We start from the raw sequence: 18,547 nt of genomic DNA on the forward strand, positions 1-18,547 counted from the left end.
GTGACAAGAACTGTTTTGTTTTGTTTTTTAAAGCAGAAGGGGGCAACTTGCCTCTGAGTCACAGCATAGAAACAAATTACAGAAAAAAATAATTCCAGAGGTCTTGTGGAGGCCATAATACAAAATATAACAGGCAAACAAAAGGAAAATGATGTGGAAATTTTCAGGTTAGTAATAATCAGTTTGCCTGAACTCCAGTTGGGATGGTTACTTACCTGCATAATTATTACACATGGGTCACTGTTGCTACATGTTCAGTTTGATGTCGGGTGAAAGTGCAAGAGATTCACACAGCCATGATATATGGCTTGTTCTGTCACTCAACAACAGAGCTACCCATGCCACAAGTTGCTAAGGGTGTTTCCCTTAGATGGATGCAGGGATGTGCAGATGTGCGAGTAGAAATTATTCTAGACATAGTATCTCTCTACTCTAGACTTTTACTCTCATTTCTCAGATATTTGCTGCAGTAGTCATACGGCCTTCTGATTGAGGCCGATTCATGGCAAAGATGAGCTTGTATTACTTTGCCTAGAGTAGAATGAAAAGAACCGCTAAGCTTTAAGGCCACACAAGGCTACTTTTTTATGTATAGTGATAAGAGACACAAGGTATTGAATGCTCTGACAACCAATACATACCTAACTTTTATCTGTGAATCATGGTTCAATAGAGTCATGTTATAGGATTGGTAAATAAATATTCTGATTGTCTAAAGACAGACATAATTTTGGGTCTGTCATTATCTCTGATTCCGCACTCTCGCTTGCTCATGTTTTGTGAATTAATATTCCCTGATTTAAATAGAAGACTGCTAAGGATAGAGTTGATGTAAGATAAAAAGTCACTTAGGTATTTCTTCTTCCTTTGTACTTCCTTGAACGTTCTTGGACTATGAATTCCTACAATACCTAAAGAACTTTTGTATAAAGTTGTGTTAAAGCAGAAATACAGAAATAAAAAAGCATGTGCTTAAAAATAGAAAGAATTCACCCTCCAAAAAGACTATGTAAACATAATGTTCAGACACAATACTTTAGTAAAAATGTATCTACTGTATCCCAAGACTATTGCTTTTCACATGAATATATATCATTCAAATAAATGAGAAACCAATTTAATGAAAGCCATTTCTATGAAGGACTATTCTAGCATGGCACACTGGTGAGCTCCTCCTAATTAACAAAAAACATGGTAATGGAATAATACACTCATCACAGGAAGTTATATGTGAGAATTAAATTTTTTGAGGCTGAGTCATTGAACACATCATTTAATAAAGAAATCAAGTGTCCAATATCATTATTTTGTGTAATAATGACTATTGCTTATTTTTTAAAATCAACTGATTTTGAAAGAATCCAAACATAATAAAAGTTTCAAAATAAAAATTTTTTTGAAACTTTTCTATGCATTTATGTGTGTGTGCATGTGCATGTATGAGTGTGTGTGAATATGTGTATGGGGAGCTGCAAAGGACAGAAAGCCCCAAATAAGTGTATAGAGTTCCTTTCTCTCTCGTGTGACTTTGGAAGAGGTAATTTGAAATTGGTGTGGTGGTCTGTGTTGCCATAAATCCTGAAGCCTTGCACTTTTTGCTCCACATTGCATAGTGTCCATTCCCAAAGTTGCCTCTTGGACTAAGTTTTCTGTTCTAGTTCTAACTCACATTGATATTCAAAAAATCGGGAAGAAAAAAATAGAAAAAAAATCTTTGCTTACAACTGGTAGGTCAGTATGTAATTTTAAAAAGAAAAAGAATTTGTCCTTTTTGTATTTGCATGTGTGTGGTTTAATGGTCCTATAAAACTTTTTCTTACTTTGGGAAACAACAAAAAGCAATATGGAAGGGCAACTAGACCCCCCTGCCTTTGCCCCTAAAGTTCTTAAGGATTCCTGACTTCAGGTATCCCATCATCCATGCCACAGAGGTACTGTCACATTAACTAAGCTAAATGTTGTTTCATAATTCAGAAGACTCAAGAGAAATGGAGTGTCTTTGCATTTCCTTCACTTTATTTTATACAAAGAAGTAACCCTGAGAGAAAACTTTTACAAAAACATAAGTGGATTCATTTGATTTGGGTATACTGAAAAAATAATTTAACAGAGAAAATTGGTCTAGTACTGATCAGAGCAAATGTATGCCCCAGGGATCCTTTGTGACATGACGAGACACCATAGGATGCCCATCCATACAGAGGCATGTTAGCCAGTGACTGACTGTACTGTTTTGGTCCTTTTCTTTCATCTTTTGTCTTTTCTCCTTAAAAGGAGACCCCTGGAATTTTGACAGGAACTTTAAAAGGCACTTTAACAGGTTTTCATTTTAACCAATGTATGTATACTCAGAATGAGCCCATTTATGAGAGATGTGCTTAATTCTACCACTAAAAGTACCTTTAAAATTTTATTCTAAAGGGAATTAGAATCCTATAAAGGGACACCTGTGAAAGACAATTTGTAATTGTAATATTGGTTAAACAATCTTTGTGTAAATGTGCAACTCCATTTTGACATTTTAATAATACATATATGGTCTATGAATTTTGGTGCTGTCTCTAACCCCCCTCATTTATTTTATAGAGGGTAAGGTTTCTTTTTTGCATATGATCCACTACCACTCTAACCAAGAGTTTGAAATTATAATTATAAATCTTAAGTAATAGAATGTTTATATCATCTTATATTTCCATCAACAATTCCCCTTTGGAACACAGAGGCAGACTAACATGAGGACATAAGTAAAGCAAAAATGTTTAGTTATGTATATGAAACAGAAGCCTTAGGAGGAACAGTGAGTGCTTGTAGTATGTTTTCTTCAAAATAAAAATCCTTGATTGCGCATTATCCCACTATCACCTCAATGCACACACACATACCACTAAAGAACTGGAAAAAAATATGTTACGGGGAAATATCTTCCAGCCAGGTATAGTACTGAAAGATGACTAATTTTTAAGATAGTAATGTATGCAGTAAGATAATAATGTAGGTTTCCAAAAAACTGAATTGTCAATTCAATGGATGTCAGATTTTAGTTTCTTGAAATGTATGTAGTGTCTTGTCCTGAATTTTATCACTTATGTATTTTAAGCAAAAGAAACTACCTTTTCCCTTTATTAACATGTACATAAAATTTCTTTTGAGTAGATTAATTTGGCATAGTTAAAATAATTTTACAAAGTCTATTGACACATCAATCTCCTGTCATTAAAATAACATTAGCCTCTATTTCTGCACCACATATACAATTCTTATATTATTTATTCTGAGATTATTTTTCTATTGGCTCAGTTAGAAATGTGCATTAAATAAAGATAAAAATTCAAAATTTCTAGTAAAAGTGAATATCAGACACAATGCTTTGAAATTTTAATTTTCAATTTCTTCCATATCTAATATGTAATAATAAATCCAATGGAGATAAAATGCCTACTTTAAGGTTTTGAGGAGAAGAACATTTGGGTAATTGCATGCAAAGTATGTGCTTAATTCTACCACTAAAAGTACCTTTAAAATTTTATTCTAAAGGGAATTAGAATCCTATAAAGGGACACCTGTGAAAGACAATTTGTAATTGTAAGGCAGAAAGGACCTGATACATAGCAAGTGTTTAATATATGCAAGTTATTACCATTATTCTGATTACTAGTATTCATTTATGTTTTCAGTGTTAAAATGAACTTAGTTGAAATAACATAAGTTTTAAATATAAGTCCAGGGACTTCCAGCCAAGATGGAGGCATAGGTAGATACACTTTGCTTCCTCACACAACCAAAAGAAGGACAACAACAAACTTAAAAACAAAAAATAACCAGAACTGCCAGAAAATAAAACTGTATGGAAGTCCAGCAACCAAGGAGTTAAAAAACATTCATCCAGTCCATTAGAAGAAGCAGAGATGGGCAGCCAGAGTGCAGAGGATTCACACCAAGGCAGCAGCTGGAGGACCAAGACAGGTGAGGCAGCAGCTGGCAGAGTAGATTGTCCCACATTTGTGTGAGGATAAATGGGAGGAATAACTAGGGGGTGAGACAGACCACACAACCCAGGGTTCCAGTGCAGGGAAATAAAGCCTCAAAACCTCTGGCTGTAAAACCTATGGGGGTTGAGGTGGCAGAAGAAACTCCCAGCCTCACAGGGGAGTTCATTGGAGAGACTCATAGAGTTAGACCATACATAAAACTACTCACCCAGGAATCAGCACCAGAAAGGCCCAATTTGCTTGTGAGTAACAGAGAAAGTAACTGCCAACCACCAAGAGACAAGGGAGTAAACTGCACTGTCACCTCTTGGACCCTTGCCCTGCATACAGCACCACAATGCAGCAACGTGGGTTACCCTTCCATGGTGAATGCCTAAGATTCCACTTTTTACTATGTAACAGGCATGCCAAGACAAATATGATCCAAATGAAAACCAGTCAAAGCACCCTCCAAAATACAACTAAGTGGTGGAGAGATAGCCAACCTATCAGATGCAGAACTCAAAACACTGGTAATCAGGATGCTTAGAGAAGTAGTTGAGTATGGTTGCAAATTACAGGGAAAAAGTGAAGGCTACGAAAAATGAAATAAGGGAACAAGTACGGGGAACCAACAGTGAAGGTAAGGAAACCGGGACTGAAGTCAATGATTTGGAGAAGAAGTAAGAAACAAACATTAAATCAGAACAGAATGAAGAAATAAGAATTCAAAAAATAAGGAGAGACTTAGGAACCTCCAGAACTACTTTAAAAGTTCCAACATCAGAATCATAGGGTTACCAGAAGGAGAAAAGGAAGAGCAAGAAATTGAAAACTTATTTGAAAACATAATGAAGGAGAACTTCTCTAATCTGGCAAAGGAAATAGACTTCCAGGAATTCCAGGAAACTCAGAGAGTCCCAGAGAAGTTGGACCCAAGGAAGCACACACTAAGGCACCTCATAATTAATTACATTAACCAAGATAAGGAGAGAATCTTAAAAGCAGCAAGAAGAAAGGAGACAGTTACCTACAAAGGAGTTCCTATAAGACTATCAGCTGATTTCTCAAAAGAGACCTTACAGGCAAGAAGGGGCTGGAAAGAAGTATTCAAAGTCGTGAAAGGCAAGGACCTACATCCAAGATTATTCTATCCAGCAAAGCTATCATTTAGAATGGGAGGGCAGATAAAGTGCTTCTCAAATAAGGTCAAGTTAGAGTTCATCATCACCAAGCCCTTCTTATATGAAATGTTAAAGGGACTTATCTAAGGAAAATAAGATCAAAACTATAAACAGTAAAATGACAATAAACTCACAACTATTAACAACCAAACTTAAAAAAACAAATACAAAAATTAGCAAAGCAAACAACCACAACAGGAACAGATTCACAGAAATAGAGATCACATGAAGGGTTGTCAGTGGGAAGAGGGAGTGGGATGAATGGGGGAAAGGTACATAGAATAAGTGGCATAAATAGTAGGTACAAAATAGACAGAGGGAGGTTAAGAATAGTATGGAAAATGGAGAAGCCAAAGAACTTACATGTATGACCCATGGGCATGAGCTAAGGTGGGGATGATAGTTGGAGGAGGGTTACAGAGCAAAGGAGAATAAAGGGGAGATAAAGGTGGGACAATTGTAATAGCATCATTAATAAAATATAATAAAATTTAAATATGTATATATAAATCCATAAGAAAACAAATCATTGATCACATAAAAAGCTGGAGACAGAGTTCAGTATTTAATGTTCTTTATGAAGTGTCTCTGATTCATCTCCCTGTCTGTCTTGAAGATGTTTCATGAAGACCCTGCTGGAGGATGGCAGCTGGTAGCTGTGGATGTGAACAAGCCCCAGGGACGTGCCCCAGCCTGCCTCCAGGTACAGGACAATGCCATTTTTAGAACCCACTAAGTGAAGGCTTTTGACTCATATTTTATACAAGAAAATCCACAGTTCTCTAAGTGTAGATCTCCCTAAATTTGTAGTCCTTTAGTTAGGCACAGTATTTTCCTCCATCGTGTATTCCCAGGACCTACCATTTTTTAGATACACAGTAGGGATTTGGTAGCTGTTGCATAAATCCACACAGGTAATGGCACATTAGAAGTTTTAAATCAATGAACATTTTATTGTCATATTAAATCTTATAAATATATTCTACAAAAGCCTGGGTTATGTGGGGGCAGGAGGTCACAATCACAATTCATATAATTGAATACCTCACTGAGTACCTGGGAAGGAATATCTTTAATAGGCAATGTGTTGTTTTGCACCTGCAAGCTCTCTGAGCAACTTGATTTAACAAAGGTGTTTCCAAGCCAAAGTGCAGCAGCAGCAAATACAATGTTTCCAAGCCAAAGTGCAGCAGCAGCAAGCCCAGCTGCAGGCTTGCAGGTGGGCTCCCAGAGTCCTGGGAAGTGATCAGGGGATGGGCCATCAGTTCTCTGGCCTATGAACTTTCTGGACTTAACACCTGCTCTGAGCTCCTCATAAAGCCCAACTTCTTGAACTTCTTGTTTTGTTTAGTCAACCACACTGGCATCTTCTCTTGCTTTGTTTCTTTTTCCTGTCCTCTCACATCAGTAACACTTACTCAAAACCACATCACATTCCCAAGAGTGTCACTCCTATTGCTCCATAGCATTTCACTACTCCCATTAACCTTCTCTCTAGGGGTGAAAAATCCAGCAGCTCCATCATAGGAACAGAGAACTGATTCTTCCTTCTAGATCATTTTACTTTCTTCACTTCCTTTTGTCTTTAGTTACAAATCCTGTTCTCCCACGGGCTGCTCTGCGTAGTTCTTCATATCTCTCCCCATAATTTGGGGAAGTGCTTTTCATCTGCTTTAGAATGAGAATATGCCATCTTTTTTTAGATCTTTCTCCATGTGCAGACTTGTGTGTTTCAAGGGTTGGTACCTATGCAGCAGAATACAGTGTTCTGAACCATTACTGTGGGCTATAGTTGGTTGTGGGCCATATGGCCACTTAGTCATATTTTTTGTTTTTACCCATTAAATGGATAGAGGAGGAAACACAGGAAGAGTTTTTTATTGTATATTTTATGATGACAATCTACTAATAATTCAACTACAACCACCTCTACTCTTACAATTCTACTAATAGTAATACCAATGACAACCATTGTAGTTGTGATGGTAGTATCTTTCTTAAAAAGCATTTTTACATTTGTTATTCAGTAATCCATCAAGTGATATTTATTGACATTAAGATTGTGCTGAACAAGGCAAGTGCAAACCCTACCCTAAGGAGCTTACAAGGAACTTCATGGTGGAAGGAGAAAAAGAAGCACTGAACTAGCCGTTACAAGAATAATGGGATTTTAAAGAGGTAATGCAAGATGCTATGGTAATATACATTTTGGAGTCTGCAGTCCTTGGCCAAGAGATCAGAGAAGGTATTTAAACTGAGATCAAGAGGAGATGGGAGTGCCTAAGGATGAGACTCATACCTAAGGGTGAGGTAGAGAGATTGATGTGCTCTACCTGCCTTTACAGATGAGGAAGTGGAAACCCAGAGGACCTGGGTGAGTCTCCTCAGAAAGTTATAATTCTAGCTAAACCAAATGCAGAAGCCTGGACTTGTACCTGGATCCTCTCGTTCCTAGTCCCATGCTATTCCCAGCTGAAAAAATATGCCAAGGAAACAAGTTTATAACAGAAATAAATATCAGACTTAAGGCCTGCTGTAACAAATCAGAATATTACTGAACCCTGAATACATTGCTTTAAATTCTATTAATTGTTTGTTAATAGATGCCTTCTGTTTGCAATCTGAAATTAGGAAGCAAGTTAGCCTCCTCATCTCAAAGATTTGAAATGCAAGAGATAAATAGCAAGGAAGGTGTAGTGGAGAGGACAACACTGGGAAGGTTATAGGAAAATAAAGGTTGGAGAGACAGATCAATAGTAGGCTAGAGGTATGTAAATAGAGCATCCAATAGACCTGTATGTTAGACATGCATTTTGAATATGGCAGCATGCTTGATATGGTTTATGAATGATGGTGCATATGGTCTGAAATGAGGGGAGAAGGAAGTCAGATAATTCAGTACAAAGGAAGTTCCATTCAGTGCAGTTTCATGTTTAGTACTAAGTCATGCTTTTCAGAATGATCCAGTTTTAAAAAGTATGAATGAGAAGTGGGATGGCCATATTTGTAGCAGTCACAGGCTGTGGGCACAGAGTACATTTCCATAAGTGAATGTAAAAAGTAATAAGTCATTACTTAGTTAAAAGAGAAAGAAAGAAAATAACTAAATAAAGAAAAAATATTTAAAATAAGATAGTAATGAAATACTTGCTGGCTTTTACTAATGATTAATGACATCTAACACTAGGTAACAAGAATCTGAACCAAGAATCTTGTTCTGAACCAGATCTGAACAAGAATCTGAATCTGACAGACTTACTGTCTAGAATTATAATGATTCTCACCCTCAAGGACAAACAGTACCATATAATCACTTTTTTTAAAAAAATGAGCAAAATATTTATATGTTCTCTTAAAACAGGTTAAACTGTAGAAATAAAATAAAAAGTGTTTGCTTTAATTCCTTCCAACTTATTCTTCCTCATTCCTCTTCCAGAGGTAATCTAGAGGTTAATGCGAAGAGCTTGTCCTTCCAAGAACCTTTACTCTTGAATTACATGTTATATCTCTTGTAAAACAGCATTTCCCCATCCAAGAGGCATTGTCATTTTCACAATATTTTCTCTTTCTAGAACATTCTACTCTCCAATTCATTCTTTCACTTTCAGCTCAAACATCATCCTCAAAGATTAGATCAGATAACTTGGTTAAATGTTTTCATATTATAATTTTTGTCTGTCTGTTTAATTGGTTCAATAAAATAAATCAAAATAGTATAATTTGTTATTTAATAGTTGTTTGTCCAACCAGAGGTACCTCCATGACAGTCGGGGATATAACAGTCAAAACAGTCATGGTCACTGACAGCATTCCTGACACATGGAAGAGGCTCAATTGGTATTTATTAAATGAGAGAACAATCAAGTGAAATAATGACTCAGAAACCTCTTGCTTGTAAAAGGACTTACTTGACTTCTTACTTGGAAGCAGCTATATTTGTCCTTGTGGTCTTGTTTCCAGAAACTAGAAATCAAGTAGAGTATGGTAATAACACTAGTTTGATAAAATAATTTTTTCTAAATTTAAAATGAGCAGTACATTGGAAACCTGTTTTTACAAAGTATTTCTCAAATGTTGTATGGCTTTGGATAAACAAAAGGTTGAATACTTTTGCCAGCATATCTCCTCCAATGCACTGTGGCAAAGGCATCACAGGACATAACTGTGGCTTCTCTTTTGTCTCACCACTTTTATAATCCTTTTAATTTTCTTCAGCATGTGAAATAAAATAAATCTATGTTTGCAAATATAGTCTTGGTGAGTTGAATATGTAACATAGTTGAAAAGAATGAAAACAATTTCTATCTCCAAAAAAAGTAGGATTTAGGAGTGCCAGCCAAGATAGAGGTATAGGTAGATATGCTCCACCTCCTTACAAAACCAAAAGTAGGAGACAACCAATTTAAAAACAAAAAACAACCTGAACTGCCAGAAAATGGAACTATAAGTCTGTCTGACAACCAAGGAGTTAAAGAAGAAACATTCATCCAGACTGGTAGGAGGGGCAGAGATGGGCAGCCAGCAAGGAGAGGATGCACAGCAAGGCAATAGCTGGCAGACCTGGTGGTTCAGCATTCATGGTGGATAAACCAGGAGGAACAACTGGATAGTGAGATAGACCATGTAATCCAGTGTTTGAGTGCTGGCAAAATAAAGCCTCAGAACCTCTGGCTGTAAAAACTTCTGGGGGGTGTGGCAGCAGGAGAAGCTGCCATTCTCTTAAAATTGCAGTGAGAGCAAAACAAGCAACATTGTTCCCTCATTGACCACACCCCCACGCCCCTGCACCCCCCCCATACAGAGCCACTTTGGGTTGCCCTGCTCTGGTGAATACCTAAGGCTCCATCCCTTACAACATAACAGGTGCACTGAGACAAAGAAATATGGCCCAAACAAAAGAACAGATCAAAACTCCAGAAAAAGAACTAAGTGATGAAGAGATAGCCAACCTATCAGATGCAGAGTCCAAAACACTGGTAATCAGGATGCTCACAAAAATGATTGAGTATGGCTGCAAAATAAAGGAAGACATGAAGGCTGTACAATGTGAAATAAAGCAAAATATACAGGGAACCAACAGTGAGGGGAAGGAAACTGGGACGCAAATCAAAGATTTGGACCAGAGGGTAGAAATAAACATTGAACTGTAACAGAATAAACAAAGAAAATTTCCAAAAAATGAGAAGAGACTTAGGAACCTCTAAGGCAACTTTAGATATTCCAACATCTGAATCACAGGGGTGTCAGAAGGAGAAGAGGGAGAATGAGAAATCAAAAACTTATTTGAACAAATAATGACAGAAAACTTCCCCAATCTTGTGAAGGAAATAGACCTAAAAGTCCAGGAAGCTCAGGGAATTACAAACAAATTTGACCCCAAAAGGAGCACACCAAGGCACATCATAATTAAGTACCCAACATTAAAGATAAATAGAGAATCTTAAAAGCAGCAAGAGCAAAGGAGACAGTTACCTACAAAGTAGTGCACATAAGACTATCAGCTGATTTCTCTAAAGAAACCTTGCAGGCAAGAAAGGGCTGGGAAAAAGTATTCAAAGTTATGAAATGCAAAGACCTGCATCCAACATTTCTTTATCCAGCAAAGCTGTCATTTAGTATGGGCAGATAAAGTGCTTCCCAGATAAGGTCATGTTAAAGGAGTTCATCATCATGAAGCTTTTATTATATGAAATGTTAAAGGGACTTATTTAAGAAAAAAGAAGATCAAAACTATGAACAGTAAAATGAGAACAAACTCACAACTATCAACAATGGAACTTAAACCAACAAACAAACAAATAAGCAAACAACCAGAACAGGAGTTAATCATAAATTGGGAGATTATTTGGAGGGTTATCGGCAGGGTTGGGGGTGGGGAGAATGGAGGAAAAGGTACAGGGAATAAGAAGCATATGTGGTAGGTAGAAAATAGACAGTGGAAGTTTAAGAATAGTATGGGAAATGGAGAAGCCAAGAACTTATATGCATAACCGGTAGACATAAACCAAGTGGGGGGATGCTAGAGAGAATGGGTGTATCGGGTGAAGGGGGATAAAGGGGAGAAAAAAGAATTGGACAACTGTAATAACATAACCAATAAAATATACTTAAAATAAAAAGTAGAATGTATTGGAATGAAGCATTTAAACAGCTATAATTGCATTGAGGTAATTAAATTATAATTGCATTGTTGAAATAAATTATAAAAATGAACCATCCACAATATCTGACACATGGCAAACTGGTAGATCAGAGTCCCAATTAGAGGATTAGGAATTCTGGATTTTGTCCTGAGAGTGGAACTTTGTTGCAAAATTTAGTCCCAAGTTTAAAACACAGAATATTTTATGTGAAAACTCTTGTATCCTACTACTTATAAATAGAAAGATCTGGCAAATCATGGATGTAATTGGCGAAAGCTGGGTAGTGCATGCCCCATCGGCCTGGGCATAGTCTCCATTTTCCCTCAGTGTCTCGGCATTCCATACTGTCTCCATAACACTGGAAATGAGTATTTTATTCATCCATACATTGTACAATCACTTTTCTCAAAGTAAAAAAAAAAAAAAAAAAAGTTTTCACTTAACTCATGACTCTATGGTAGCAAAACAAATAAACAATAAATTTAGTAATATATATTAAGTAAATACATGAATGATGATTGAATGAATGAATAGTTTTCAGAAAGGATAAACAATTTGTATTTCTTTGTACCACAGAAGACTATCCCTGAGTGTTTAATGCATGACTATGGGCCTGCTTTTCTCATTTGTATTACCTGCTGTGGCCCAAGAGGAATTGGTTTGAATGACCGGTGAAATAAGTCCATATCACTTTATTTTTTTTTAATTTTATTTATTTACTTATCTTTAGAGGGGAAGGAGAGAGGGAGAGAAACATCAATGTATGGTTGCCTTTCGTGTGTCCCCTGCTGGGAGTTGGCCTGCAGGGAACCCGCCTGCAACCCAGGCATGTGCCCTGACTGGGAATCGAACCGTGATCCTCTGGTTCACAGGCCTGTGCTCAATCCACTGAGCTACACCAGCCAGGGCTTCCATATCACTTTAGATCACAAGGATGGTATAATGGTACATAGTGCATAAATTTGAGTTATTCCAAAATAGTCTTCTCATAAATTTTATGTTTTCAAAATTCTAAAATTGTAACAGTATAAATGGAGACTGGCTTGAATTCATTTATAAATGGACATTTAAAAATCATTCGAGCCCTTGTTTCAGGTGAATTGACTTTGGATTCACTGTCTTCATTGTTACTATGTCATATATTTTTACTTTCTTTTCTGCTTTTTGTATCCTAGCAAAGCTTATTGATAAGAACATTTATAAGTCTTCCCCACCAACTGTAAGTAATTAAATAATTTAATAAAGTAAGAATGATTGATGTAGCTTAATCTTTTCTACCCATTACACTAAATACAGAATATGACTGATGCTTCTGTCATTCTAGCTGTTTGAGGTGTAATTGTTTTTTTTAATTCTCTCTTTCCCTCTAAATATGAATGTATATATGTATCTATCTAAAAGGTACATATTTACATGTGTATTTCTTCAATGTAAAAATATATGCGTGTATATCTACAATTATGGATATGTGTATGTATATATGCACACTTACTTTTTAATTGCAGAAATAAATTTATTAATATTTGAAATGCTAGTGATTAGGATATTAGCAATAGGAACTATTTGACTGTAGATAAGGCAAGACCCAGATCTAGTTTCCTTTTCTTTTTGTGCTATAACTGCCTTCAGCATATGTCTACTAACACGTCTGCCTTACCTCTGACACCTACCTCCTCAGCTACAGACATCCTTACTCCATTCTATAAAGTAATACCCAGTACAGCCTCTTCCCTGAGAGAGACTTATCTACCCTATTATAGACTTAGAAAATAGGGTCAGGTACAGACATATTCCAGCTATGCTACTTATTATTATGGCCTTGAGCATATTTTTGTAAATTAGAGATAAAAACTCCATTCTTTACTGTGAGAATTGTGAATTTATGTCCTGGTCAAGAATTATTTAGTTGCAAGGAACAGAGGAAGCATTTGTTGCCAGTATGCTCAGGCTTGCCAGGTGACTATGCCTTTTTTGACTTCCTCTCACTCTCTCTTTGGGCCATATGCATTCTCCTCATTGTTTCTGTCTCTACATCTGCCTATGTTTTTTTCTCCTTAAGTAGGAGCTTTAATCTGTCTCCTGCATATTGCCCAAATATGGCAGATTGTAAGTGAGTTTGGTGGCCTCCCATTCAACAGGCTCACCTGAAAATATCCAAAGATGAGTATAAAGCTGGGAGAAAATAGTTTCCTAGTAGACCACCCAAAAGGAGAGTTGGGCCACAGGCAGCAGATCATAGGAACTGAGTGGAAGTAGCAGGTCCAGTTAAACAAAGTACTGGGTTTTCCTATAGTATGAACCCAAAGCAATTTTCCCTTCTTAACTTTCTCTGAAAACCTTGCTCCAGTCTCTGTCTATGGAAGCTACTATTCAACACCTTCTTGAGCTTTTTGGAGTGGGTGAAGGAGGGATGTAACTCTGATTATATGAGTAGTGGACTGTACCTCAGGAGTTATTACTCAGGGATAGTTTTCCCTATTAAACTTTTAAGTTTTATAAGACTTGAGAAATCTCTTAAGGGCCAAATATTAAATAGGCTATCATGATCTGATCTAAAGCTCAAGTAACTTTGTATAAAACAGTTCCTTTAGAGAAACATCACATAATTTCCATGTAGTTATAAATGAATCATGCATAAATTGGAGCCATTTTACAATATAATATTTAGTCATTTCCTTGTGTTAAAATATGAAATAATGCAGAAACATAGGTCAGAAGAATACCTGTGTATCCACTGTATATTATTAAAAATAATAATAACTAACATTTATTGACCACTCATTAGGTGCAGGCTCACAATGCCATTACTATTGGTGTTATTATGACCTCTGTTTTACAAATGAAAGATTGAGGCACAGAGACCTTAAGTAACTTGATGAAGGTCACATAACTAGACTGACTGGAAATTTCATCATAAGCAGTCTGCCTCATATCATTTAATTTTCATAACTGTATACTGTCCACTTATAAAATATACCACAATTTGTTGATTCATTTACTTATTCTCTTATTGATAGATCTTGAGGTTGTTTTTTATTGTTCTGCTGTTGCAAACATTCTGGCACTTGCCTGTTCATGCCTTTTTGTGCACATGTGTGAAAATTATTTGAGCATATATAGTTAAGAAAGCAATTCTAAATTAAAGTTATTCATGCCTTAGGTTGATAAGATATTGCCTAGTGACTGCCCAGATTATAGTGCCACCTTTCACTCCTAGCAGCAACTTGTAAAAGTTCTCTTGTTTCATATCTTTGTTCACACTTAATGTTGTCAGACTTTACACCTGATGGCATGAAATGACATATCAGTTACAGTCTACGGATGTTGAGTATGTTTTTTATAAGATCATATGTCACTTATATTGTCCGTATATTATTTATGTCTGTTGCCCACTGATCTGTTGATTTTTCCAAATGACTCAGAAATTCTGTGCAATTCTAAGGGCATATTACTTTTGTCTAACTGAAAAGACATTAAAATATTAGGGAAAAGTGAACATTGAAAATATTAATGTTTGACATATGGATGCACAATTTACATCTCTATCATTTTCAGGCAATAATGCAATTTTTATGTAGTATTACCAAAAACCATTTAGAAAGTTTCTTCAGTATATATTTAAGTGTGAGTCTCATAAAAGTAAAAAGTTATCAGGAATTCTTTTATCAGTAATCAGTTACTTAGCTTTTAAACTGCTTTAGCATAAGCAGCAGCTGCATGAAGAGGTCACCTTATGCATGATAAATAGAATTCTGTTAAATTGGAACCTCATTCCTCAGCTGCTGCTGTGACAGACCGTTTTTCTCCTGACTTTCAGATAAGAGTTTTCATCTCTTGACAATTTGACAGATATGGTTGCACAGTTTTGAGCCATTTCCAAACCAGTGATCCATTGCCATGAAGAAAGTCATTGATAAGAAAATGAAAGTATGAATGAGAGCTGGAATTCTGAAGTTTCGTTTTTATCTGGTAACATCCTCCCATATGCCTCCTTCTGTAAATAAAAGAGATAATAGGCTGTTATAATAATTAGGTCAAATTGTAGCAAAATTGTTACTATAAGGTTTTAATTCTTTTTTGTGACAGATTTTAATCTATGTCAGATTATGGTATACACAAATTTTAATTTTGCAACTATATTAAATAATTTTCTGAACAGTCCAAACTCAACTGTACGAGTATATATTATTAATGATTTTTTAGAAAATGTACATTGAAGGTGAAGATTAGAGGAGGTAGACTGTGTGATATGTGTGTTTCAAGCAATGAAGTGACATCCTAGGCACTTTTTCAACATCTGTCTTCTTAATGAACCTTCCCATGAAATGGCAGATAATTTCAAAAATTAATTGAACCCATGAGAATTTAGGTTCCATCCACAAGCCAACGTCTTCTATACTTACTGACCAATGTAAGAAGAAAACATCACCCAGAAAAGCCTGGATAATTTGCTAAATTTTTCAGAGCTTCAGTTTCCTGACTTGAAAACTTGGGATAATAACATCTCTCAGGGGTTTGAAAGAATTATAAATGATGCAGCTAGAATACCTAGCACAGTGTATGGGATGCAGGGGTCACTCAGTTTATACAGAAATGATGATCCTTACTATTAGTATGCTCTACTAACTGCTCTCTCAGAGTATTCTGTTCACTTCCAGAAAGTCAGCTCTCATGCACGCATATAGCCCAATGTCTTCACAGCCTTTTGTTCTAGTCTTGCTTTCTGAGTCTTACAAGTGTATTCCTGCAGCATTTTCCAGGTATTCTCATGGATATATCACTCCTCTCCTATTGAAAACCAAATGTACCTCTCCCCTGCCCACTCCCACCTAGAAACCAGCTTTTTGGTACACCTCCAAAAACCTGTACACCAACCAATAATGCACCCCTCCTCCCCCAATGTGATCTGTCTTCAATTTCACATTTGCCAGACCAAAACAAAGTGGTCCCCTACAATCCCTTGAGCCTACTTTTCTTAAAAATAAAAAAAGCAGAAAATTCTTTGTGACCAATTCAATACATGGGGGAAAATCAAGTTATATCAAACAATATTGTTGGACCTACTGTGTGCCCAGCATTGCAGTAACTCGGGATTGAAATCTGTAGAAACACAAATCTACAAATAATACTAATGTGCTTTAATTTCATTCTTAGGCTACTCTTTTTCTAGACATCCAGGAACATGAAATAAAATTATTGTGAATGAACTAATATTTTCATTTTTTATTATTATTCGTGTCCAACAAAGTAAGCAAGGTCAACACTTTGTTGTTGAAAAGCAAATATTTTAGTACTTTTATTCCTTACCGGTTTTCAGATGTCAAAAGTGAAGTCATGTAGAGTCATTGGCTTATTTTTTAAAATATTTTTTATTTAATTATTTTTCAAGTACAGTTTTCTATTACTCCCATCCCATCCCACCCCTCGTGCTCCCCCCTTCCTCCCATTTCCACCCTTTTCAGTTGTTGTCCATGTATCCTTTATATACGTTCCTCTAAATCCCTCCCTTATTTCCCCTGAAATTCCCTCTCCTCTCCCCTCTGGTCACTGTCAGCCTGTTCTCTATTTCAGTGTCTTTGGTTATATTTTGCTTGCTTGTTTGTTTTGTTGTTTAGCTTCCTGTTAAAGGTTAGATCATATGGTATTTGTCTTTTAACACCTGGCTTATTTCACTCAGCATAATGCTTTCCAGTTCCATCCATGACGTTGCAAAAGGTAGGAGCTCCTTCTTTCTTTCTTCTGCATAAAATTCCATTGTGTATACGTACCATAGTTTTTTGATCCATTCATTTACTGACGGGCACCTAGGTTGCTTCCAACTCTTGGCTATTGTAAATTGTGCTGCTATGAACATTGGGGTGCATAGGTTCTTTGGGACTGGTGTTTTAGTGTTCTCAGGATACAATCCTAGCAGTGGAATTGCTGGATCAAAAGGCAAGTCCAATTTTAGTTTTCTGAGAAAATTCCATACTGTTTTCCATAATGGTTGTACCAGTCTGCAATCCCACCAACAGTGGACCAGAGTTAGTGGAAGAAAAGAGAAGTAAATGAGACACACACAAAAACTTTTCAATTAGTGATCTGAAGTATAATTTAAGGCTTCTTCCTTAAATTAAGGCTTCTTCCTATAAATTAAGCCTTCTTCCTTAAATTATAGTTCAGATCACTAATTGAAAAGTTTTTGTGTGTGTCTCATTTACTTCTCCTTTCTTCCACTAACTTCATGGACATGAAATATGAGAGGAAAAAGAGATAATAAGTTGTTTTCTATAAGATATTTCAAATTGTGAATATTCATTATAGCATTGTACATGTTGTCCTTAATTGAAGCTTCCACAAATAAAATACATTGTGACTTAAATTAATTCAAGACAAATAATTATATTAAATAATAGTAAAAGCTTCATTTTGATTACTATGTTAACTGATATATCTAGATCCTTGTAGTCTTAATTATAGTCTTACAATGCTCCAAAAGTTATTTTTTTCTTCTTTTTTAAAATTTATTTAATTATTTTTCAAATACAGTTTTCTGTTTATTACTCCCAAAAGTTAGTATTTAACGTCACCCAAGGATATATTTATTGATTTTAGAGAGAAAGGGAGACAGAGAAACATCGATGGTTGCCTCCTGTATGCACTCTGACTGAGGATCGAATCTGCAACCTATGTACATGCCCTGACCAGAAATCAAACCTGCAGCCTTTTGGTGCATGGGGTGATGCTCTAACCAACAGAGCCACACGGCCAGGGCTCTCAAAGCTTTTTTTGTATGCCTTATAAAGTATTTAGTAAGCATCATATCTGTATATGTAAATGTCTGGTAATATAGGTCATGATAACTCTAAGTATCAGAATGGGATGAGGGACTGAGCTGTATCTATATCTATATATCTGTACCTACATGTATATCTATATTCATATCTATATTTATATCTATCTATATGTAACCCAGCTTAGAGTAACAAGGTCAAACACCTTGACAAAGCCCAGTAAATGATCTATCCTTCCCACAGGGTGATCAGAGCATGAACTTCTAAGTAACCCACAGAATATTACTGCTCCAAGAAGATGCTAGAGAGACAGAGAAGCTAGGTTGGGAGGCAGTGGGGTGCTTGCAAATGTGCAAAATTCATAATAACCATCTTGAAGTCAGGGAGTACTGATCAGTAGCATCTGCTCATTTTCATGGTGTAAATGCTCCTACTATGGCCAATTTCAGATTAACAATCTGATATTGCTAAATATGAAA

The 18,547-nt window shown here is 36.1% G+C and overlaps 1 protein-coding gene across 2 annotated transcripts in view; it reads left to right on the forward strand.

Annotated features, from left to right (window-relative positions):
• The window catches only part of NALCN (sodium leak channel, non-selective), a 424,006-nt gene that overhangs the window by 130,546 nt on the left and 274,913 nt on the right, over positions 1-18,547 (forward strand). For both annotated transcript variants that reach the window (XM_037065791.1, XM_037065792.1), the window contains exon 10: positions 5,769-5,855. In XM_037065791.1, the coding sequence (XP_036921686.1) occupies positions 5,769-5,855 (87 nt within the window). The remainder of the gene's footprint in view (positions 1-5,768; positions 5,856-18,547) is intronic.

This window comes from Sturnira hondurensis, unplaced genomic scaffold (assembly GCF_014824575.4).
Source record: "Sturnira hondurensis isolate 20B ecotype Veracruz unplaced genomic scaffold, ASM1482457v3 Scaffold0016184, whole genome shotgun sequence".
Taxonomy (NCBI): Eukaryota; Metazoa; Chordata; class Mammalia; order Chiroptera; family Phyllostomidae; genus Sturnira; species Sturnira hondurensis.